General features: G+C 33.3%; 1 protein-coding gene across 1 annotated transcript in view; it reads right to left on the minus strand.

The window, feature by feature from the left end:
* Positions 1 to 27,016, minus strand: part of LOC127702905 (ankyrin repeat domain-containing protein 12-like) — a 51,896-nt gene extending 24,880 nt beyond the window's left edge. The window contains exons 1-7 of the mRNA XM_052207208.1: positions 26,961 to 27,016; positions 17,536 to 17,698; positions 13,875 to 13,968; positions 12,549 to 12,725; positions 9,909 to 10,103; positions 9,074 to 9,216; positions 1,475 to 1,706 (exon numbers count right to left, since the gene is read on the minus strand). Of these exons, the coding sequence (XP_052063168.1) occupies positions 1,475 to 1,706; positions 9,074 to 9,216; positions 9,909 to 10,103; positions 12,549 to 12,725; positions 13,875 to 13,968; positions 17,536 to 17,604 (910 nt within the window). The 5' untranslated portion in view covers positions 17,605 to 17,698; positions 26,961 to 27,016. The remainder of the gene's footprint in view (positions 1 to 1,474; positions 1,707 to 9,073; positions 9,217 to 9,908; positions 10,104 to 12,548; positions 12,726 to 13,874; positions 13,969 to 17,535; positions 17,699 to 26,960) is intronic.

A 27,016-nucleotide genomic window follows, 5' to 3' on the forward strand; every position in this document is an offset into this window, starting at 1 on the left:
AAGCCCTTGCGCAAATACTTAAGATCTTTGTGCAATCAGTTTCTTTCTTGAATTAATGAGATGAAACATTGGACTCTAATCAAAAATTATGAGCTAAACTGAGAAAAATTGTTAAAGACATGTTATTACATCTCAAAACTTGAGAATACTTGTGGGATTGTAAAAAAAAATTACTTATACAAGTAAATTTTTGAGAAAATTAAGGGGAGATTATTCAAACATTATAATTAACTTATATAAGTATATTTTATTTACTTCTTCAAGTAAATAAACATTACTTGTACAAGTAGTACCCCTGACTGACTTTTCTTCAAATTCCTTGAATAGTTTCCAATTAAATGTATAAGATAACTGACATAGTTTCCTCTAATTCAGCAATGTTTTTAAATAATTCAAAATTCTTACCATTTTGTCTTTGCTTTATTTTTTAAAATCTTTAAAAAAATGATTGTGAGGAATGTTCACTTATAATTATAATATAACATATATTATTATAACATTAATGGAAAAATAATGAAAAAAAAATCTTTCATAAATGTTACTAGGGCTACTTTGATCATTTTTCATCTTTAAAATCTAAGACATCTGGGCTCTCGGTCATAAAACTTTACTCAGTACTCGGAGTACAAAATTTGTGCTCGAAACACCAAATACAGGAATTTGATTGGTTGATTTCTGAGTCTGAGTACGAAAATCGTGCTCGAAAGTTTAATGACCGCAAGGCCTTTTCACAAATTCTCGAAATAATTCTATATAGGCAAAAGTGTAATAAACGTGTGCAAGACTGTGATAACTTGTAAATTTTCACTAGGCAGGTGTCACAACAGTAGTTACGCAAATAACCTTTAAAACATTAAAAACCCAAAGGTCAGGTAAAATATTTATAATTTTCTTTTCCTTTCTGGTATTAAATATATTAACAAATTTATAATGTAACTTTCTCACTTTGATTATTAATAAAGCCTCTAGATCTGATGATGTCAGACATGTCTTATATTATTTCTATTCTTCATAAAGTGTTATTGATACTGGCCCGTACCATCCTCATTGTCAACATCATCATCAACACTCAACACCTAAGTCATCATCACAGAATTATATTACTTCTCAATCTTTGCTTCTTCCCTTTTTTTTAATATATATAGCTTGTACAAGATCCAATAAACTGTTTACTTTACATGCATATAATATCTATTAAACTGCTTGCTTTTATACATGCATGCTCGTAATATTATCAGATATTTAAATTATTCATATTGTATTATGGAGAAGACTTAATAAGTATGATTTACTTGTGTCTCATCCATTTTTCTTTAATTTAGCAAATAAAATATGTTTAAACTAAACATGTGTTTTGATATATTTATTGTTTCATGAGCATTTTACCCATATCCAATCTTTTAAATGAAGGAATTACTTGAATATGTTTTTTTTCTGTGTTCTTACATTAAACATAAAAGTATAAATCTTATACCTCTTTCTTCATTATCAGAGTTCCTGAAATCCTCCTCTTTTAACGAGGAAATACTTTCAGGTGAGGCAGGTGATCGCATATCATCCAAACTGGAACTATCACTACTTGATGTAATAATCTCCTTCCTCAGTAACTTGCCCATATCAACAGAGCTAGCCAAGTCAACCGGAGACTTCCCTGTACTGTTCTGTTGAAGTGGATTAGCTCCATGTTTCAACAGTAATTCCACAAGCTATAAAAAGAAAATATTACTTATTTTTTATACAAAAACTATATAGCAGTTTGAAACCTATTCATTTGACAAGGCTTGAGATAGACCCAAAAAATTAACTGTCAGATACTTTTTTAGCAATCATCTATCAATGTTTTCAATCAATTTAATTTCAACCTGAAGCATGGTTGGCAAAAAAGCAGTCATTACTAGTATTGACAAGGCTGGCAATAAATAACAGTAAACATGGTTAATACTGGCAAATACTGGTCAACTGAAATTTTGATTGGATAATACTATAAAAACCAAAGCCTACCTGGGTAAATGGACAGATATAGTCACAGGACAGAAAGTCACTTGTTAACTACACTGTACTCGGACAACTTTTTGATGAAGGCAATACCAATGGTATCTTTATCAACAAAATTGCTGACAATCTTTGACAATTTTCTAGTGAAGGTAGAAATAATTGTATCTTTTATAACTAAATCACTGATAGTCTAGTCTGTCTACAGATTCAATCTAAACAAATTGCAACAGAAAAGATTTTTTGAATATCATATGAGATTATTATAGCACATTAACATTAAAAAAGTCTAACAAAATCGTACGGTCGGAAATCGGTGAAAATTGAAAATAAAAATAACGGTGATGTGCCTACCGATTCATGTCAGAAATGGTCCGCCATATCGACAAGGGGAGAAGACTCTTACATATGTCAATTTATAGAAACCTACTGAGTAGATGATATCACTGAAAGAATCGCTAACATAAATTTATGTTATTATACAAATATGCTGGTAAGTGTTTTTTTAACATACCCTAATGTTTTACGTGTATTTATATATTCGGAAATGCGTCTAGAAATGAATTAGACGTACAAAAGTTCTTGACGCAGGTCAAACGACAAAGATCGCTATATGTTTGTTTATTTCAAAGAAAATAAATACAATCAACTACCTTTACGTAAAATCAACTAAATTTAAACTAAAAAAGTCCAAAATGTAGCAATAAAAATAATTTAAAGTAACATAGTAAGAATCGTCCCTAACGAAAACAAAAAAGTATGGAACGCCAAATTAACAAAAATGGATAGTCATAATTACAATTTCGTGGATTTTGCACTTATTACTATAGCCAAAGCCTTTATTCTTAACTAATATTGCATTTTCTTCCTATAACGAATTGTAAATAATTATTTTCTTCCTTTTTTAATGAATTATTGCCGAAAATAAACTATTTTGTAACTTTATTTCAGCTATCACTTGAAGTGACCTATGTTCGATTCAGCGTCATTATTTTATTGGACCTAACCACAGTCACTGTGCTAATTGTTTAGCGCAAGGATCATTTCTATATCAGGTACTATATTATATTATTCTGAATTTCTTATTTCCATGAAAATAATTTATCACAATGGAGTCAAAAATATTTGATTGCGTATCTTGCTCTATCAATAAGTCAATTCAAAATGAATGGTTAACAAAACAAATGTACGAAATATGCTACAGTAAAACACAATCGAAAGTTTTCAAGTAGGGAAAACATCGAACAAAGTATACTTTTAAATGCTTTATGTTAAATATTGTGCTTAGTTCAAGCTGCTCGTTTCTGTGTGTACTTTGTATATTTTGTCTTGTTTGTTTTTATGTCCTTTTTCGTTTTCTCGGACGCGATTTAAGCCCATTGATTCAACTTCTCTTGTCATCCTTTTTGACACTTCGGTATTCTCGCTTTTCAAATAATTCATTATCTTCAGTAGTGTTAGAATTCCTAAGAAATTGAGAAATGGACAAATGAATTACAGTGTATAGACACACTAAAAAAGAAACATCACACGAACAAGAAAACATTATTATTTAGAGTCAACGTTGTTAATTCTTCTTGTTCCGAATAATATTATAATGTGTATTGTTATATGACATATAATGATTAAAGTATGCATCAACAAATAATTTGTGTTCTTACTCTTTTCAGCTACAACTATACCATGGAGAAATGCATTGTGTGCCTAAAAGATGACCACCCAACAACGCTGATCAAATTGCGACAAAAAGGTTGTCTTGGAATCATCAGAGCTAGCCAGGAAAGAGGAGACTGTTTGTCCGCATTAGAGGGTAATTTTGTCCATCAACTCTGCAGGAAAACATATACCAATCCAAATGATATAAAGAAATACAAAAAAGAAAAACTTGTTCTACGAGAAACAAATACAAACACTCCAAAATTACGATCAAAGTCTTATTTTGATTTTAAACATCATTGTTTATTCTGTGGAAATGAAGCAACAGACTCCAAGAAAAAAGACAAAAATGTATTTCCAGTTCGTACTGATGATTTTGAGAGTAGCATACAAGATGCTTGTGATCTTCGAAATGATGATTGGGCAGCCGAGGTTCGCGGAAGACTTGAGAGCATGAGCGACCTCCATGCAGCGGATGCTGTTTATCACCAGGCATGTAGTGTAAACTTCCGCACGTGCAAAAATATTCCTGTATTTCGTTCTCCAATATCACCGGACGCAAAGCCTGAAAACAAAAGAGGAAGGCCAGCTTTGCAAGAAGACGGCTTCTACAAAATAGTCGACTTCCTTAAACATCATGACGACGAACAGATTTCGATATCAGATCTTGTTGAAAAAATGGACGAGATGTGTGATGGGAATGCTTATAGCCAGATATATTTGAAGAAAAGATTGAAGCAACATTTTGGAGACGAAATCATTATTACCGATATACCAGGTAAAAAAAGTGTTGTAACTCTACGAGAAACCGTGAGTTGTATTCTTCAGGACTATTACCAGAGGCCAAGTAATCTAAGTCCAGATGACGAAAAGAGAGCTTTGATCAAAGCAGCTGCCAAACTGATAAAAAGCGACATCCGATCTGTAGATACCACAAAGTCTATTTATCCAACTCCAGCCAACATTGCATCAGTTGATACAAATTTATCATACTTACCCGAAAGCCTGCTGTTATTCCTTTCTATTATATTTTCTGAGAAGGACCCATTAGTGAAAATAGCTTCCATAGGACAAGCAGTAATGCAAGCTTCACGACCTCGAGCACTTATTACACCGCTTCAACTCGGTCTAGGAGTACAAGTGCATCACAACTTCGCTTCACGATTTCTTGTGTCCACATTGAACAGCTTAGGATTTTGTTCGTCATACTATGAAGTCCAGAAGTTTGAATCAAGTGCTGCAGCTGTACAAGGAGTTGACCTTCCAGGCGATGTAAGCAACAGCTTTGTACAATTTGTAGCAGATAACGTTGACCACAACACAAGAACGATAGACGGCCTCAACACTTTTCATGGCATGGGCATAATAGCTGGAATTACGCCTGGTACGAAGAGAACACAACCCATTCCTAGAATAGCTTTTTCTACTGATGAAATAAAGGCATTAGCAAAGATAGAGATCAAATATTACAAACCTCAATCAGATCGCATGGCTGAATTAAGTTATGCTGAGTTGAAAAACTTAAACACACTGGATAAGACTTTTCGTCTTGATCTGCTGTCGGTTATTGTTTGGCCTTTCAAGTATCCAATACCAATGTGGTCTGGCTTCATGCAGATGGTTCAGACAGGAGACTACCCAGGAAAATCATCGGTTTCATTCCTGCCTATGATAGATTTAAATGCTTCGGACATGACCTGTATTTATTCCACATTGAACTTCGTCGCCAAACAAGCAAAGCGTTATGACATAACAGCAATCTTGACTTTTGATCAACCTCTGTATTGGAAAGCCTTCTCAATTATTGAAAACGAAAATCCAGGAAGCACCTTGAAGTCTATGGTTTTACGATTAGGACCATTCCACACAGAGATGAGCTTCCTCGGCTCAATAGGGAATCTTATGAGTAATACTGGTTTGAAAGAGATGTTAGAACTCATATACGCTCTGAATGCCGTCACGCATATCCTTAGCGGAAAAGCTGTAGCTAGAGCTTTTAGAGGTCACATGTTGGTGGATACAGCACTGTATTGTTTGTTGATTGCAGAGATATTCAATATTGACGTATCTAAACTTTTGGAAGAACCCAATTCAACCCTTGAAACAACTGAAATGAAGGAAATTGATGAATTATATTCCCAATTATCCTCTGGAGAGCTGTCAGCTTCAGAAGCGGGTGAATCGGACGTCTTGAAAAACCTAGAAACAACGGTCCGGAGAAAAACTGAAATTTTAAAGCAAAGTCGTACAGCAAAGTTGTGGCTGCAATATTCAGAAATGCTTCAGGTTTTAAGACAATTTATCAAAGCAGAGAGAACCGGTAACTGGCCTCTTCATTTGCAAAGCATCCAAGCAATGTTGCCCTTTTTGGCTGCATCTGGACATAATCTGTACACGAAAACAGCATACGTTTACTTAATGACAATGCAATCTTTAGACAAAGACCATCCTGATGTGTATGCTAATTTTATCAATGGGAATCATGTCATAAGACGCAGCAATAGGTACTGGGCTGGAATATCTTCAGATTTATTTATAGAACAAGTCCTAATGAGAAGTGTGAAAACAGCGGGTGGATTGACGAGAGGTCGAGGAATGACCGAAAGCCAGCGTTCCCTTTGGCTTATGTCCATGCCAGCATGTGCTGAGATTAATCAAGCTATGCAGGATTTGTCCTGGGTAGGATACTTTTCTAGTGAACAACACAAAGACGAAACACATGCAAGACAAAAAAAGGACACTAACGACATTCAAACTCTTCTCACGTTCTTCAAAAGTCGGAATCCATTCACTGATTCAGAGGTAGACCGTTCACTACGAAACATTGAGACAGGAGTAGTAGCTGATAAAACCGTGAATGTAGATGATGCCAAAAAGGTTGGGACTTCCATTCTACAAGAACTAGTAGGAAAGAATATAGCTGATCACACGTTTAGGAGAAAGAAACAAGCCATTACGCTTGGAAACAAAGTTCAGGCAAAACTTGACGGCGAACCTATCAGAATAGATTCATAGCTCCTTTTTCAGAGATGCACCACTGCTGCGCATGGTATTTTCGAAGATATTTCAGAGATATTTCAATTTGAATTATGCGGAGTTCCTTCATCAATATTTGAAACCACGGGCCTTCCAAGAGAACCCCAAAAATCAACCCTTGCCGAATATATGTGGAATTTGATTGAACTTAAACCAAAAGCACCAACAGAAACCCACTTTGTACTTGATGGTGGTTCTCTTATACACCGTTTACCATGGACAAAAGGAGCTACAGTTGACACCATATGTATGACTTACGTCAATTATGTTAGCAATCACTATAAAGATGCAACTGTTGTGTTTGACGGATATCCATCAGTTCCAACTACAAAAGATGTAACTCATTTCAGACGTACTAAAGGAATCATATCTCCAAAAGTCAATTTTAACAATGACACACCAATTAAAACAAAAAAAGATGAATTTCTTTCAAATTCAGAAAATAAACAGCACTTTATCAATACCCTTGGAGAAAAACTTAAGGACGGACATGTTCAAGTTATCCATGCAGAAGACGATGCCGATCTAAAGATTGTGCTTACAGCAATAGAAAAGTCGGCACAACATACAACTACCGTCATAGGAGAAGACACTGACCTACTCATACTGCTCTGTTATCATTCAAAAGATACTATAAACAAGATTTACTTCAAATCAGAAGCCAAGCAAAACACTCACAAAATAAAGATTTGGGACATAACAGAGACAAGGAGAAAAATTGGACCACTTGTTTGCAATATTTTGCCATTCATTCACGCCTTTAGCGGATGCGACACAACATCTCGAATTTTTGGTCAAGGCAAGGGCACGGTTTTCAAGAAAATTAGTACAAACATTAAATTACAAGATCATGCAGCTGTCTTTTGCCAGGAGTCTAATGTCGAGAGCCTTCATAATGCAGGAGAACAAATCTTTGTTGCATTATATGGAGGGTTACAAGATGTTGAAACATTAGATATGCTGCGCTACAGAATATTCGCCTCCAAAGTTTGCGTTGGAAATATATATGTACAAGTGCACACCCTCCCACCAACATCTGACGCTGCTAAGCTACATTGCATGAGAGTTTATCATCAAACTCAAGTTTGGATTGGGAAAGGTGATAAATTAGATCCAAAGGACTGGGGTTGGCATGTTGAGGACAATAAATTGCTTCCAATTAGAACAATACTACCACCGGCTCCCGAAAAGCTTCTAAGGATAATCAGATGTAATTGCAAATTGAACTGTGACACAAAACGATGCTCCTGTCGTAAACACGGAATAGACTGTTCCCCAGCATGTGGGGAATGTCGGGGAATGAATTGTTCAAATACAAGTAACATTACAGAAGCCGATGAACTTGACGACATGTGAAGGCATCAATATGCATGTACATTGCAGAGACATATAACTATACATTAAGAAGACTTATATCAAAATTGTCTGTTTTTTGTTAAATTAAAACAAAATCAAATATTTTCAAAGATAAATTTTTCAGAAATTATATTTATCATCCTAATACTTTTAGGTGAAAACAAAAGTAACCAAGTAAAAATCAAAGTAATCAATTATTGAACAGTTTAGGCCATTTATTATATTAATTCAATGAATGTTATAACAAATCTAACATTAATACATTTTTTGTAGAAATTTATTTCATTTTTTTTGGGGGGTAATTTTGGACTAATTTCGTTGATAGATAAATAGATTTTCCTTAAAACAACCGTTTGCTTTCTTTTTTCACTTCGTAAATAATTGTAAATAAATGTGTTAAATGTTGTCCTTCAAAGCTGCCTTCAAAATAAAACGTTTGAAAACAGCCATATATGAATCTCAAATATATGGGTTTTTTTTGCATTTTTTTTGTGATTTTATCATTAAAAGGGATAATTTTACCAATAAATTCTAACTCTGGATTGTAAATTTTACATCGGAAATGTTCTTTGTAGTTGTTTTTGTCATCTGAATTCGTTTTTGACGTTTGATTGGCTAACATAGTGCCATAATTTCGATTTTCAAAATTTTTTCACAATTTTCATCGATTTTTGGTTAAAATCAATGTTTTTAGCCCAAAATGGTGATTTCCGATCGTACGATTTTTCTAGACTTTTCATATATGATTGTGTCATGCTTTGGTATTGTAAAACCGTTGAAACCATTTTTGTTGCAATTTGTTTAGATTTATGCAATATTTGCCGTAGACAGACTAGACTATGACAACTGTTGGATAATTTTCTGGTTATTAATCAATACTATTTAATTTTATCAACTGCTACATAAAATCGTTTCATTCTTATCAAATATTTTTGAATTTATGTTAATTGATCTCAAGTTCAGCAACAAGAACCAGCTATCTACAAAAATATTCAGTTTGAATAATTTGCAATACCACGACCAGGACACTTACTTTACTATGAGCATTTATAACAGCATCATGTAATGGTGTGTCATTTTCTAGACCCTGAACATTAACATTTGCACCGGCTTTCAACAGCTGCTTTGCAACTTGTACCCATCCTCGATTACAAGCTTCATGTAATGGGGTCCAACCTGAATTGTAAAATTGTACATGTAATTTCAAATGATGAGCATGATAATAACCAATGCAACTTTCTCATATCTTAAGTATGATGTTACAAAAAAATTACACATAAAAAGAGGAAATCAGAGAAATTCACCATACAAAGGGGTAGAGTTGAGATCTAAAAAGACTAGGGTTTTTCTCATTGTTGAAGGCCGTACAATTGCCTATAATTGCTTACATCCACTTCATTTGAACTTTGGTGGATAGTTGCCTCATTGGCAATCACACCACATCTACTTGTTCATGTGCCTGTCCAAAGTCAGGAGCTTCTAAGTTGGTTGTCTGTTATTTCTTAATCTTTTGGTTAATCAGAGAATTTGGTGTTGATGGCATAACTTTGATACTTTCTCCTTAATTTGTTAACAACTTTTATAGACTTGTGAAAAATTTAAAAAATTAGCATTTTGTATTTTATCCATTTGAGAATTTAAAACCGAATTTTAGCAATATAAAAAAAAATGCTTGCTGGTCATAAGTAGTCAATATAAGCATGATAAAATAGTGTATTAAGCATGTTTAAAGTGACAAAAACAAAATTCATAACTACATCTATTAAATGTGACATCTAAATTTCTCCACTCTTCATAATACTTGAATCAAAAAAACAAATCTTATGCATATTATACATGTTAGGTCCCTTGTTACACAAGCCCTTTACCTGCAAAATCAGCAACATTAACATCAGCCCCAGCCTTGATAAGTTTCTTTATCTGTTTAACATCTCCTTTAATAGCTGCGATATGTAGAGGTGTCTCTCCTCTCTCATTTCGTTTGTGTACTTTCTTATCTATAGGCGTTCTTTTTGGTATAGGGATGTTTGGCTGTGGAGAGGCTGGTTTATTTGTTGTTGAATCTAAAATTCAATATCAGATAATGAATACTACATGCTGGTTGCGCTAAGAATACCCAACTCATATTTTTTGTTAAGCTTTTCTTTATTCAAAGCATTGACATAAACACCCCAAATAGGCCAATAACAGTGAAAGTTGACAAAATGGTCTGGATTTCAACCACATTTATGCCTAGGAAACAAAAAACCCAGGGTTTGGCCATCTTAATATTCAAGTCACATATTTTATTTGTTATAACAAACTTCATGTCAACAGATTGAACGAGTGAGTGCTTTCTCATGTATAGACTGGATGAGAAAGTGATTTTTCATGTATATATTGGATGAGTAAGTGTGTCAAAAAATCTTATTTGTCCGGTCCTAAAAACCAATGGAAATTGACCTGTTTTCCAATCTAGTCATTGTTTTAGCTATGATTCATTTATAAGAAAATAGTCAATAAATCTTTTTTTTAAATTTTAGCAAGAAAAAAAAGGTGAAATTGGGACTTTATTGAACCTATTCCTTTTGAAAAGGGCAAAAACCTATGTGACTGATTGTAATGGTCCAGTTTATTACATACCAAGAAATCTTTAATATTAATATGTCTGAATTATGTGAGGAAGTTCATATCAATGTTAATGTTGTTGCAACTATCTTAGAATAAACAACAATTTCTTTATACAAGACATATGTATGAACAATAGTACATGTATATGTCATCACTAGCAGAGGCAGGGTTTTCAACAACAACATCACTTATTAGCATCATACTTTAAGATTAAAATAACTTATTGGGACATCACTACATGTACTTGAAGCATGACAATAAGTGGTCGCTTCTTCTTATTATACCTCTGTGTTATAAAAGTAGCTAATCCAGCAGTCTTTGCAATTAAACAGTAGGCCTATGCCCAGGCCAGTAAAATTTTCATGAAAAGAGGCCTTACAAGCCATATTTATTCAAATAAAAATAATGTGACACTGAATTTCGTAAGTCAAAAAGTTTTCAGTGGAACTGCTCCTTTGTACGGTTTGTCTCATAGCCCAAAAGATCAATTCAGAAAATGATTTTGAAATAACAGAACAGCATTGTTCAAGACCATGGTGTTGTATGGCTTTCCTTGACTGAACAGTTTATGATTGCCCCCTTGGTATCTTTTGACCATGGTGTTGTATGGCTTTCCTTGACTGAACAGTTTATGATTGCCCCCTTGGTGTCTATTGACCATGGTGTTGTATGGCTTTCCTTGACTGAACAGTTTATGATTGCCCCCTTGGTATCTATTGACCATGGTGTTGTATGGCTTTCCTTGACTGAACAGTTTATGATTGCCCCCTTGGTATCTTTTGACCATGGTGTTGTATGGCTTTCCTTGACTGAACAGTTTATGATTGCCCCCTTGGGTATCTATTGACCATGGTGTTGTATGGCTTTCCTTGACTGAACAGTTTATGATTGCCCCCTTGGTATCTTTTGACCATGGTGTTGTATGGCTTTCCTTGACTGAACAGTTTATGATTGCCCCCTTGGGTATCTATTGACCAAGGTGTTGTATGGCTTTCCTTGACTGAACAGTTTATGATTGCCCCCTTGGGTATCTATTGACCATGGTGTTGTATGGCTTTCCTTGACTGAACAGTTTATGATTGCCCCCTTGGTATCTTTTGACCATGGTGTTGTATGGCTTTCCTTGACTGAACAGTTTATGATTGCCCCCTTGGGTATCTATTGACCATGGTGTTGTATGGCTTTCCTTGACTGAACAGTTTATGATTGCCCCCTTGGTATCTTTTGACCATGGTGTTGTATGGCTTTCCTTGACTGAACAGTTTTTGATTGCCCCCTTGGGTATCTATTGACCATGGTGTTGTATGGCTTTCCTTGACTGAACAGTTTATGATTGCCCCCTTGGGTATCTATTGACCATGGTGTTGTATGGCTTTCCTTGACTGAACAGTTTATGATTGCCCCCTTGGGTATCTATTGACCATGGTGTTGTATGGCTTTCCTTGACTGAACAGTTTATGATTGCCCCCTTGGTATCTATTGACCATGGTGTTGTATGGCTTTCCTTGACTGAACAGTTTATGATTGCCCCCTTGGGTATCTTTTGACCATGGTGTTGTATGGCTTTCCTTGACTGAACAGTTTATGATTGCCCCCTTGGTATCTTTTGACCATGGTGTTGTATGGCTTTCCATGACTGAACAGTTTATGATTGCCCCCTTGGTATCTTTTGACCATGGTGTTGTATGGCTTTCCTTGACTGAACAGTTTATGATTGCCCCCTTGGTATCTATTGACCATGGCGTTGTATGGCTTTCCTTGACTGAACAGTTTATGATTGCCCCTTGGTATCTATTGACCATGGTGTTGTATGGCTTTCCTTGACTGAACAGTTTATGATTGCCCCCTTGGTACCTTTAGTTAGTTTTTTGTTGGCTAACCTAGAAATCTGTTTTTACCTTGTGAGTTTTCATCTGTCATACGCATTAGTATCAACATCTGTTGCCTCTCTGACAGAGGGCCTGTACGAGGTGATGTTATCCCACTGGTGGGGGTTTTTGGTAGCTGGACAATCCCCTGGGGAGGTGAGATGTCAGAGTTAAAAGTCTTCTTTCTCTTTGGTGTAACTTTTTTATCTGAAATAAAAATGTACAAGAGTATTTAAATGATAGAAATTACCAAAACAACAAGAGGTTCTGTAATTTCCCCTTTAAAAGATTATCAAGTCCAAAAGTCTGATATTTTAACTCCAAAATCCATGTATCATAATGTAACTCTGATCTACATAAATTTGATTTAACATCATATCTTTGTATTTTTAACAATTAGACAGGCCTGCATCACATATAGTTATATTCAACATTTAGTGTTGAATTTTAATCTTTATAGAAACTATTTTCAATGAATAACAAATGTAATCATAAAATCTAAGGTCAACCAAAGCAATGATCAGAACAGGCTGACTGACAACATATATTTAATTACTTTAGGTACTGACAACATACAATTACTTAGATTAGGTACTGACAACATACAATTACTTAGATTAGGTACTGACAACATATATTTACTAAGTTTAGGTACTGACAACATATTTTTACTTAGTTAAGGTACTGACAATATATATTTACAAAGTTAAGGTACTGACAACATATATTTACTTAGTTCAGGTACTGGCAATATATATTTACAAAGTTAAAAGTACTGACAACATATATTTTTCTTAGCTAAGGAACTGACAACATATAATTACTTTGTTTAGATACTGACAATATCAATGAATATGTATTTACTTAAGTTGAGCTTCTGACAACATATATTTACTAATTTAAGTACTGACAACATATATCTACTTAGTTTAGGTACTGACAACATGTATTAACTAATTTAAGTACTGCCAACATATATTTACTCAGTTTAGGTGCTGAAAACATATATTTATAAAGTTTAAGAACTGGCAACATATATTTACTAAGTGTAGGTACTGACAACATATATTTACTAAGTGTAGGTACTGACAACATATTTTTACTAAGTGTAGGTACTGACAACATATATTTACTAAGTGTAGGTACTGACAACATATTTTTAACTAGTTTAGTTTCTAACAACATATATATTTACTTCAGTTTAAGTACTGACAACATATATTTACAAATTATATTTAAATCTGACTATCAAATGTGATAACTTGTTCTGGTTAATTACCCTAAAAAGTCATAGTCATCAGCAGAAAGAAGTGCAAGAATTGATGATTTTGGACAGACTTTCCCAGCAAAACCTACCTTCTTCGTCGTGTGGGGGTGATTCTGATGATAAGATCTTTCTCTTCAGCGATTTGTTTTCTGACTGTGGTGTCCGTACAAAAATAGGCTTCTCCTTCAAGAAAAAATTTGTAAACTTCATAAACATTTTGTAAACTTAAGATTTCAGTTATTATTAAAACCTTTAAACAAAACAAACTTCTTGAACAAATGAAATCTAAACGGACATCTTTAATTCATTTGAACAATTATATGATTTGTCTCGTCAAAAAATTGTGTTGGCTGAAAAGTACTCTTAGCAAACTGTGTAATACAGATTAACACTTTCAAACAGTTGTCAAGTGTGAAGTTAGTTCTAATGAACACCTGCAACATACAGACAAAATAAAGGTTATTTCACAGATAAAAATCTTCTAATCCATGAACTCATTTGACACTTTTCATTAATTACACAGATAGTTTAAATAATGCTATATCTACATGATCTATACTACTAAATAATAAGGTCCAATTTGTTAGCCAGCATGATGTAAAAACAACATATCAAAGAATTCAACTTTACATATAACTAATATAGGACAACAGTGTTTAAAATTTAAACCATTCCAGGCCCTTTTGTTTTCCACATAATTAATATTTACAATAATTAACAAGTTCTGGGTTGAATCCAATACCAATGCCAATAGTATATGTCACATGTAGTTTCCGGTTGTAGTTACCTGTTACCTTCTGGAGATCTCTCCTCTATCAGGAGAACCTGGAATTCTTCCAGTAGTTGTTTTATATCTATGTTACACTATAGTACACTATTCAACATGTCTGTTTACTTGCACCTCAATACCATTATTAATTTTGGTTAATTAGTTAAATAAATAAATTTAGTTTATACTAGTAAGTTTATTGTAGCAAGAAAACCAGGACAGTTCAAACAAAAAGATTTTGAAAGCAAGAGAAAACTGTGCACCTTACAATCAGCATGACTTTATCAGATGACAATACAAATACTAAAAATCCAGGCTAAAAATAAGGCATAAGTACTTCAATTCAGTCACGGACCCATGATGTCGCGGGTTTGTTCTAGTATCTATATTTATATATTAATGAGATTTATTTTTCAGAAGTTTCTCAATGTGTACATGTAAACCTGGTCTTGTATAGTCCTAACACTTCTGTATTGTTGGACTTAATATCTATATAACTGGTATGACAATATAAGAGATTTTAATTCAATCATGAAATTCTACCAGCCCTAAACAGACTCTCAACTGGTGGGACTAGAAAAATCTGAGGTGGTCAATTTACTAATTTGAACCTCTCATCAGGTATACTGTATATCAGTTATTTTTCACATCACCTTTTTTCACGATTTGATGACAAAATGGGCAAGTTAAATTTTCACTGTGTATTATATTCGCTGATTAAGAAAATAACTGTAATGTATTAAGATGTAACCAGCATGAACTTTACGGACGGACAGAGAATCGATAGCAAATTAATACGAGTACTACAAACTAAGATATACAAAATTCAGAGATCATTCAAAGAAAGTTAATTAGGAACAATGCTGCAAGCTAAAAACTAACGTTTTGATCATTTTTGTGATTGTATAACAGAGTATTTTAAAGGGTGTTAGTGGGGTAATTAGTGGGGTAATTAAAATAATAATACTTAAAGGGGCACTAGCTGTCAAATTCATGTTCACCCATTTGACTCAAATTCTAATATTTGATTTATATCACTGTAAAACATTTATCCAAATTATAAAAAGTCTAAAATAAACAATTTACAGGGCATGGGCTCGAGAATATGTAGCATCGTTTCGTGTGTATTTTAGTCTAGACGCCATCTAATTAACTATCGAGTTGACCTCTGATTACCTCCGATGACCATATAAGTGATATTAACATAAATAAAGATATAAATAGACAAAGTGAACTCGTGTAATTGGATTTTTCTATGTCTGTTTAATTTCATATTATAGATTAAAAATATATGTTAATCATCGTTTTTACCTGTATAAGAATGATTTTTTGTGGATCGAAATAGTCAATTAAATGATTTACCTTTATTTCACTTTCAATGTTGACATTCCTTTCCTTTAAATAATTATACACACACAATTCATCTCTATCTAAGGGGTTAAATTGAAGTTCACATGAATACGGATTTAATGAGGTCGAATTATTCACTTATTCACTTGCAAGTGAATAATACATTATCAATGTTTCTTCGCTTATTTTGACAAAATTGAACCATACTGGCTGCTAAAAGCGAATTAATTTTTCACTATTTCACTTTCATTATTGATTGAACAAAAAAAAATATTTTAGATTTTTTATATACAATGTATCTCGTAGCTTGTGCCCCTTTCAAGACGTGATTTTTTGGAAGAAAATAGAGGTATGATACTTAAACAAGTGATTTTCATGTCATTATCCCAGATTCAGTACAAGGTCATCACCTGACATGACCGGTCATCCTATCAACACAGATGTTGGTTCTGATAATTTTAGCAACATAATTAGTCCCTGGATCATTAGTATTGTATATTTAAAGCTACAATAAAATTCAATCACTTAGTCTAGTGATTTATTTGTACTACTTAAATAGTTACTTGAATCAGTGATTTAGAAATCATTCATTTAAGTAAGTTCCCTGTCCCTGACTGCTGATATACAGTATCATATGATACTTTTAATACCACAATGCTATTTTTCATATTCCTAACATAGCTGGCATGGCTTCACCATTCTTTATTCCCTTTCATATTTTTTTTTCAAATTTATCCTTTCACTTTTGTGAAATGAGATTTTTCTCCAAGTTGTTTCTATCAGAAAGCTGACAAAAAGCAGAATTGAAGATAACTTTTCCTTCAGTGATTTCTCTTGATATTTTTTCAACCTGAACAATGCACTTTCATACAAATCTGATATTCACAGTTCAGTTCATGCATTGTAAAGTTATGAACAATATACTGATATACAGAATAATCAGAGCATCCTTCTTCCTTGGTAGATAAAAACCTGACAAAAAACAACTCATCTAGAAAACTTAAAAATTTAAAAGAAAAAATAATATATAGATTTAGAATAATTAATTTAAATAAATATCTGAATAGAAATATATTCTTTTTTGTTGTTGTAAGTAATTATAAGCAGTACAGGGAACCAAACTTTAAAAGTTAATTTTGCTTTTTGATGTGCAGACCTTATAGAGGGAATTATATGTAAACATGCTTTATTTCAAAACACCTGTCATTATTCCACACTGTCACACACCTGTATTTACTGAGAATTTGACTCAGGTGTGACAATGGGTCAACAACATGTGCAAATCATAAACATGTAAATAATACTTAGGTTTGCTTGTATATAAACATGCATTGTTCAAACACAAAACAATCCTATCAATATCCTGTTAAGGATAGGTTTGATAATAAACAGATGGTTACACACATATCATTAATAAACTAATAACCTGGCCATTCACATTTACCATGTTTACTTCTCTTGAATTTGAAAATACCAAAATAACTGTTATATAAAAATAAGGAGGTGTGGCATGATTGCCTATGAGACAACTATCCAGCAAAGTTCAAATGAAGTGGATGTAATCAATTATAGGCCACTGTACAGCCTTCGTCAATGAGAAACACTTTCAGAAAATCTTCATAAATACAAACCTTTCTAGGAGGCGATTTTTTGTCAGACATATCCAAGAATGGCAACACTGTGTATTGTAGAGACGGCATGCAGACCCCTTGATTCGTCGTATTAGGTTTTTATACATTGATACGTTGACAGTAAACAATCTCCAACTCTTTTCTTGTTTCTTGTATATTTCATCTGAAATAAAACAATTAACTTTGAACATGTTGAATATACTACTTAAACATAGATGGCTTTCAAAATTGGGGATTTGAGCTTACCTGAAGATCCATTTGTATCAAGGTTTATCATGGTGTTTAGAAAAAATCCATTCAATATAAAAATAAGGAGAAGTGGTATGATTGCCAATGAGACAACTATCCACCCAAGTTCAAATGAAGAGGATGTAAGCAATTATAGGCAACCGTAATGCCATTTGGGATAGTTTTTAACATAAAATAAGGGAATAAAAGTTAGTGGGATCATCATCTTGACTTGAAAGTTTCTCACTGAGAATGGGTCTTTTTTACAGGACTATGAAGAATGCTACATGTAGTAAACTTTTTCAAAGTACATCATGCACATTTGAGGTGTTTGTATATCATTTATTTTTAATCTTCTAGGAAGTAACATTAATCTCCATAATTTCTGTCTTAATTACAGTTAATACTTGGAAAGCTTATAAAGGATCAAAATACTATATAGGTCTCTATATTTATAATGTTGTAATGCATTGAAACCATGTGACATGTCAACTTAAATGAACATATCTAATGTGAGGTAGTAAAATATCGACAAATATAATGCCTACCCATGTTAAAATGAGCATAGAGCATGACATGAAGGAATTATTTCTTAAGTATTCCTCGTGGTTTAAATATATATATATCAGATAGGAATATATAAAATTCATGAGAAAAAATCTAAAAGTAGCTTTTTAAGAAACACCTATTTCAGTAATTCTTAAGGTACATGATGATTTAATCAATGACATGATTAATCTACCTTAGATATTATTTTAATTTACAAATAAAAAATGTACTTAAATGGTTACTTGTTGTTATCTTTGTAGTTTTACAATGCAATAATCAATATGTTATGTAACATGTCAAAACGGTACATTGTGTCCTATTGTAATTAATACACCCCTTATTTGCAAATATCTTTCTTTGTTGAAGTAAACATTTTATACAAAATTTATTCAAATGTGAAAGAATATAATATTTCAAATATTTACAAAACAACATATTTTAAGAATGATTGATAACAGAATTATGTATATCTGAAGATAAATAGCAAAAAAAGCAACATTAAACTCAAATGACCTAGGCAATAAGAGTACACTAGCTCTAACCTAAAGCTGTTTACCACTAGTCTATATTTAGAAGGAGATAAAAAATCAATACTTTTTCTATCTTAGTTATTCATGCATTAGAGACATAGATCTTTTCAAAAGAACATTGATTTTTATTAAAATAGGATGTGTGAGGCACAAAGGCAAAAAAAATTTGAAAAATTCCCCTGCTTTTCATTAACTTTTCAAAACAGAATATGTTAAATAAAATTAGTTTTTGGCATATGGATTTATATCATGTATATCTTGTATACTTCCGTCCCCCCTTCTTCTTCAATTGAAACCTACATGTATAAGTGATACTTGAGAAAATCAGTCAAGAACAAATCATATATGTGTTAACATTTTGGTACATTGTATTTCTTACAAACAAAGGCATTAATCTGACCAAAGTAATTAGACAGAAACCTTCTTAGTTCACTCTGTCCATTTCAATATGAAAGCAGTAATCTTCTGTAATTGTTTCTTTATAACAGTTGATCATGAGGATAAAGATTTTAAGCATACACTTACAAGTAATTTATAACAAAAACGGAAAATTTCCTTTTAACCCCTCCCTCTGTTGAATCAACAGTGTTGATGGAGTAATGCGTGGGGGGAGTCGTCATAAGGAGGTTTTACAAACTGTGTTGTCATTAGACCACTCAGCATGAAAAGTTAAATTCAAATCCAAGTGAAATATTTATAGGCCAGGTCTGTTGGGGTTATAGTTTAAAAACATGAGAGAAATACATTTACAAATTCTATTACTGTAGGTACAGTTGACAGAAGAATGCAGTGTTCTCACTATACATGTAGCATGTTTACATGCAATCATTTTTCTTTATTCTGACCCTACGAGATAGGAATTTCTGTAAGGTATTGCTATCAATTAGAATGACCTGTTGTTTGAAAATTACATCTTTGTTAGAATGCTTCTTTTTCTGGGGAAAACACTGAATCAAGGTTTAATAGTATATACTGCCCTGGTCAATACTCAAGTGGTCACCAATTCTGCCAAATACTAGCTAGTAGATTAATTTTTTATTATTTTCATTTTTGTTAAAAATTGGTAGATGGGAGAAATTATCTAAACTATATTCCTTTTGTAAGATTTATTTTATATAGAAATACTATTGGTATGCTATATTAATAATTTCAACATGTATAAATCAAGTAATATTTTCTTGAAAACGTTTGATATTTTATACACAAATAGAATTATAAGTGACTAGATTACCAATGTCTTGTAACAGGTGTCAACAGTTTAATTATTATAACAAAGGGTGCTTTGCATTTTTGCCAATTGGCATTTCATTTGTGCCAGAAAAAAACTTTCATTTGTGACACAAACCATATTACATTTGCACAAAAAAAATGTAATTTGTGCCAATGATACAGGTAAAAGAATAAATATAAAAAAAGAATGTGCCAGAGGACACGAATGACCTCCCTCAAGCTTCAAAAAAATGAAAATGGGTCCGATGGACGGAAAAACGCATGGTCAAGGGTAACACTTAATGGCCCGTCGCCATTTTAGAAATTTTGACTATTCAGTTAATCATATCAAACTCTGTCGAAATGAGATGGGGAATTAATACTGATTCACTCATCATGCTCATAGGTTCTTTGCATTGGAAATAAACACATTTATTCTAAAATCAGTTGTTGGCACGATACAGGTTATTTCCAGTGTTATGTTCCTGTATATATTTTATAATGGCATGAGACTAAACCCCTAACGGGAGGGAATGTCGATGATTTTTATATGATAAAGACATAATCTTTAAATCAGCTTAATTGAAGTCTGGAGCTTGCATGTCAGTAACTGCCAGTAGTCCTTTGTTAATTTATGTTCATCATTGTCATTTTGCTTAGTTTCTTCTGTAACTCAATCTTCTAACATTGGACTCAGACTTCTTTTAAACTGAGTTTTACTGTCCTTTTGCTGTGTGTTTGTTTATTCCACATTGGCTAGAGGTATAGGAGAGGGTTGAGATCTCACAAAACATGTTTAACCCAGCCACATTTTTTGTGTCTGTCCCAAGTCAGGAACCTGTAGCCTTTGTTAGTCTTGTGTGTTTTTTAATTTTGGTTCTTTTACATGTTTCCGAGTTCAGTGTGCGTCTATTTCGCTGAACTAAGTATACATTATTGTTTAGGCCACCCTTAAAAAATTGTTTGTTTGGCATTGCTGACCCACACTATCAGCAGGTGGGTAGGTAGGTAGGGATTTTTTTTTTTTTACTTTTGAAAGCTTTATATATTGAAACCATGATGACTCTAGATCACTGTCCAAACCAAAGCAGTGCAGCATTGTTGTGTGTACAAACTGATGGTTTCTTTGATAGGGGTTAATGTCACATTCTACACCATATGGGTAATTTCATGTCAGACCGTCAGTTTTATTGGTGTAGTAAACCAAAGTACCCAGCGGAAACCACAGACCTGTGGAAGGAAACTGACATTAACCATATAACATGTCCAATATGAAAATATAACCTTAGTTTTGCAACTGCCCAACCAAGGCTCAAACCCATATATAGCTAGAGGTGATAGGTTAGTATTCATTCACATGTATGTAAGTTTTGAAGAACTACCATACGATCACAGCCACCGCAGCCTGATAAGCTTTGAGGATAGAGGATCCGTACCAAATTAGGATAGCAAAATATTACAAATTTGGAAGGTTGGCCCAAATACAGACATGAATGCCTGACAGGGCGTTTATTATAATAATCGCAGTGAAAGTTTTTCAAGGGCTAGGTTTTACATGTATGATAAATTCAAAATGGAAATATGCCGCAGGGCAGACAATTTTTACAGATAAATAAATTATGGGTTGTAATGATTGTTTGATTAACAGGATTCTGGACATGCATGACATAAATACAGATAAATTCACGAGCCTTTAAAACAATGAGGGGGGGGAGGGGGGGGGAATTTATTCATCACTGGTACACTAGATACATTTATAAATATGTTGCTGTCAGATTTCTTTTCTGTTTTAAGAATTATCTTAAACTTATTCTGCCAGCCTCTTTGACATTATTTACTTTTGGCAGACGTTTTTCTATTCTATGTCATTCAAAGTTTGTTCTCAATACAGTGTACAGGTGCACAAGTAGTGCTTTTACGATCATGCTTTGAAATAAATAAAAACCGGAACAAACTCCGTGATTACAATCAAAATTACGGCACTATTCCGATTTATTTTAATGCAAAAAAAAAATCAAAGAGCATGATTGCTCTGAGGGATACGATTGCCATTGTTTTCATTGATATTAGTCAGTATAATGACAAAGTTCAGGTGTGACAGCCGGAAAGTACAGATTATGCAACAGGTAACAGGTACTATTGGGCCTGGAATGTCGTAATTTTCAATCAACACCATTGTCCTATATAAGTTAGATTTCGTGTGCAGTACGTCGATTGAGCATGCTTGATAGTGTATAAGACAAAGATCGATAACAGTCTCCGAAATTTGGATATTTTCTCAATGTGGAAAAACAAGTGTTTCAAAGACAAATTTAGGAAGAACAAAACACTAGATTTATACATGATATCACAAATATTTCGGACTTGTATGGTTTCAGAGGATTTGGGGCTCAATGAAATCAGTCTCTTCCTTTAGTAGTATAGATTTCTTCTAAATGTTATCAATCCCACATACTAAGTGTCAAAAATATACATTTGTACAAGCACACAAAAGTCAATCGGTTCTTTCTTTGGGTTTAGGATTCATATGGCCCAAAATGTTAAAATCCTAGACGTCTTCCAAAATTGCACATTTAAATGATGATCGCGGGCAAGATTGTAAATTCTATCATGAAAGAAAAGCTTTTTGGAAAACGGTATCTCAATTTAACAAAAAAAACTAATGGATTAAACTAAACCCTGTTTTTTATGTTCTTCAACTTTGTATTTGATTCGACTTTCTTACTGTTTTGATTCATGTGCCACTGATGAGTTTTGTGTAGCATTTCTAGCGTACCAAATTATTTATAAGTTCCATACATTTTTTGTACATGAGATTTTGCTACTCATGCTTCTGTATCTTCTGTCAGTATGAAATAATCAACCTTTTTCTTCTGATGCATTTCTTGATTATGTCCACTGCTCATTTAATACATTAAACATGTTTAAAGAAATTTTGATGACTAAGATATAAATACTAGCTATTCATTGATGTCTTGTTAAAAAAAAAGCTATTCATCATGTTCATTGATGTCTAAATTACTTTGCCCCATTACAAATAACTGACTACATTTTAATTTCTCAGTAAAATACTAAAAAAAATACATTAAAATTTGTTTTTTCCTTCACAATTTTGCCCTTTTGATCAAATTTACCCAATCCGAAAAGTACAATAAAATTCTATGAAATTTGGAAAATTCAAATTAATGGAGTGAACGAAGTGATCGTAATATAAAGACTGGATTATTCGGGATGCCCTGTATGGATGTATGACATTATGGCACTTCTAAACAAAACATTCTTGTTCAAAACCATCATGTAGTTCAACACCATGGTAAATTGATTTCAAAATTTCTAATAGTTAAATCGATTTCACCGTGCACGTGAATCTTCTGATTTCATCTGCATTCCTTCGCTAAATTCTTCTGTTCAAACACGTGTGTACATTGAAAACACGTTTCGTGCTCCATTGCACGTTGACAAACAATTTTAAACTCCTCCTTTTTTCGCGTCATACGTCAGCATACATTGTTCCCATGATGCAGCTTATTTTTAATTTCCGGTTGACCGGCGTTAATGGAGTGATCGAAGTGATCATAAAATGGAGATTGTTTTTCTCACTGTCAACTACCCTGTAGCAGTACAGAAGTGTTAAATTTAATTGAGAAGTCAAACCTGGTTCAATGATTTGTAGCATGAACAAGAAGAAATCTTGAATCCGTTTTTGTATAATGTGGAATACAGATTTGTGGAGGGCAGAAGTTTAAAACTGGAATGGTTTTAATAACTTAAAATTGCAAATTCCACACTAACAGACCATGCAACATGAATCTTTCGATTCTGAATGTAAACCGGATGTATTAATATGATTGTAAACTATGAAAGGAATTCAGAATTACAATACGAAATTTCTTCACATTATCATGTTGTAGTTATAAATATTCGAGTATTTACTTTTAAACTACTAAAGTGATTCATTATGATCGATAAGTTATTGTTATTTGGCATGAAGTTATGTTTTGTTTTATGATTAAGATTATAGCCTTGTACTTGTTTATAAAGGGGGATGCTGATTGAGTAAATCAATAAACACACTTGTATGACATGTATGACTAGTCAAACTTTTTTCTTTGTAATTGAATTTAAATTTTATTTTTTTATTTAAATATTCATAAGCATTTGCTTAAAAGTAATAAAATAATTCAATTAATCATCTCTCTTGTTGATCAAGTGTTCTCCTGTCAGGTCAGGTGTCTCAATCTACCTGTACAATTGATTAGCGATTGTCAGCCGCATATCCCTTAGGGCTTTAAAACAGTAATCAGGAACACCCTTTGGATTATAATACAAATGGGGCAATGCTATTACATGCAATTGATTATACTTGCTAACAAAATGTTGATGGCTAGCAAAACGAAACCAAATTATGACTACACCTTTCAATTAAAGTGCAGTTACATAATTATTCAACAATGGCTGGGATCATTTGACATTGGCGGAAGATGATTTAACTATGGCATGGGACGATTTGATGATAGGGAAGATAATTTAATGTTGGACAACTAAGTTTTCGATAGGAAGTCACGATTTGACATATACCCTGTCTCTAAACAGGTGTTCCCATCTCTCTTTTAAAGCTTCTATGATTATTTCATTATTTTTTAGTGTTGTAAAGAGATGTGGTATGATTGCCAATAAGACAACTATCCACCAAGTTCAAATGAAGAGGATGTAATCAATTAAAGGCAACAATACAACCTTGTACAATGAGAAAAACCCATTCTGTATAGTCCGCTTTTAAAGACCCTGACATAAAAAAATGTGAAACAATTCAAACGAGAAAAACTAACACCCTAATTTATAACAAAACAATTTACGACAATTTCTCAGTCTTGAAATTTCCTTATTACATGTATTATATCAAAACAGAAAATCCTTCATGTGGCTGTTTCTTCAAAACAAAAACAAGAGGATAGTGATGGGAGCAATCACAGAGGGCCCTGCAGTATATGTATGTAAATAAATATGTGATGCAATTAGGTTTATTCCATACATGTATATATGCAAAGGTGTGCACATGTCAAAGTGCAATTCACTTTTTGATCACGAACATCAATACAGTTTTATTCCATGTTTTCAAAAAAGCAGTGTTGAATAATTAGGTCAAATTTCATCTGGTAACTCAATAGAGTTGAAAAGTCAGAGAGCAGAAAGGATTTTTGTCACAGGCATGACAGGGATGGCTACATTTGTAAGATGAACTAGGTTTTTGATCCAGACTTTCAATGTAAGGTTTTCTTCAGTGTACCAGACACACCTTCTAGTACAGAATATTCATACTAACTGTGACTTTGAGATGAAGTATAGCAATAAAAGGCTGTTCCTTTGCTTTTTGTGGTGTTTTTTTTTTTTTTGCTGTGCATGTACGTATTTTTGACATGGATGGATACCCCATATCCTTTTTTTTTAAGTTTAATCCTTGAACACAGACAAACTTTAAAGTTAAAAGTCAGAAGCCGTCTTTGCTCTCAACCACTGGCTCACAAGCCCAATAACAAGGCAACTGTTGGAATCCATGGCAACATGATATTGCTTTTAATAACTTTAGTCCTAGCTAAAGAGCGGCGAAAGATACCAACAATGACCAAAATAACAGTGGCATACTCATTTAACTCAGTTGGTAGAGCGTTGGCTTACTGTGCCAGAGGTCGCGGTTTGAATCCTGGCTGGTACTTAAAATTAATTTTGGAAAGCAAATCATGCTCTCTAGTTACATGTACAAAATTGGTGCCCAACAAAAAAAAAAAAACATGGTATAGGTACAACATGTAGAAGCAATAATACCAAGCCAGGAGAGGGGATCAAGATCTTATCATTATAGTATAATGACTCTTGAGGTGGAGGAAGTGTAGTGGTGCTTCCCTTTACCTACTAGATATATAACTGCCCTCCATTAGCTGTTTTAGTGGTGTACTTATTTAGCTGATAGACATGGTAGAGTGGTGGTTAAATATGCCAGGGATCCCGGGTTAGAATCTGGGCTGGTGCAGTAATTGTTTTTGGAAGGCAAATCATGCTCTCTGCTTACATTCCCTTTATCTTGTGTAATTTTACTGACAGTTTACAATTTATACATGAAAATTAAGATAGACATCAGTTCATCTTATTGCCGTCAATGGAATGTCACCAGAGGTTTGCATACAATAAGACAGAGTATTTACAGATTTGGTGATAAAATATTCATGACTAACTTTTTATTAAATTCTAATGTTCATGATGTCAGGATGGCATTTGAAGTCCACAGTGTCTGATTTGATGGTCTTCAGTAAAGAGACTGTTTTCTATACTCTTTTAAACATATCTTACCTGAACAGGAGAGAAGTAGACATTAGGATAAGATATGTTATCATAGAAGACATGGTGAACACTAAAATCTAAAAAAAATTAAAAAAGAAATACTCTACTTGTAATTTGTTGAAGCGGTTGTCTAGTATATGGATACATTTGATAACATTTTTGAGAAAAGTGAAAACTTCATGTTTTCCATGACCTGAATACAGCACATATTTGTAAGCAATGGCAATATATAGGTCAACTGAAAAAAACATGCAAAGAACACTCTATTCCAAAAATTCATCGTGGAAAAATGATTAACCACTAAAATTGTGTATTGAAGTTACATATGATATTATGGGATTTTATTTTACAGCATGGAAAATGTAAAATATAACGAAAACAATGGCAGGGAGCGTGGGATGGAGGCCTCATTTCGATGATTTTCATGGATCTTTTCCCGCAGCACAGAAGATAAAATTACAAAACTATAGATGACCCCTTCCTTAAAATTCATCGAAGATTACGAATATGGGGATGTTTTATTTCTAGGTGCCACCGATTTTTCTATAATTGGGATTTTTGGAGGATACTCACCTTTGGAGGTCGTGTGGCTTTGATTCTACGCGGGCAAAAGCTTCTCTCTGATTGGA

The sequence above is a fragment of the Mytilus californianus genome, unplaced genomic scaffold (genome assembly GCF_021869535.1).
Source record: "Mytilus californianus isolate M0D057914Y unplaced genomic scaffold, xbMytCali1.0.p SCAF_5, whole genome shotgun sequence".
Lineage (NCBI taxonomy): Eukaryota > Metazoa > Mollusca > Bivalvia > Mytilida > Mytilidae > Mytilus > Mytilus californianus.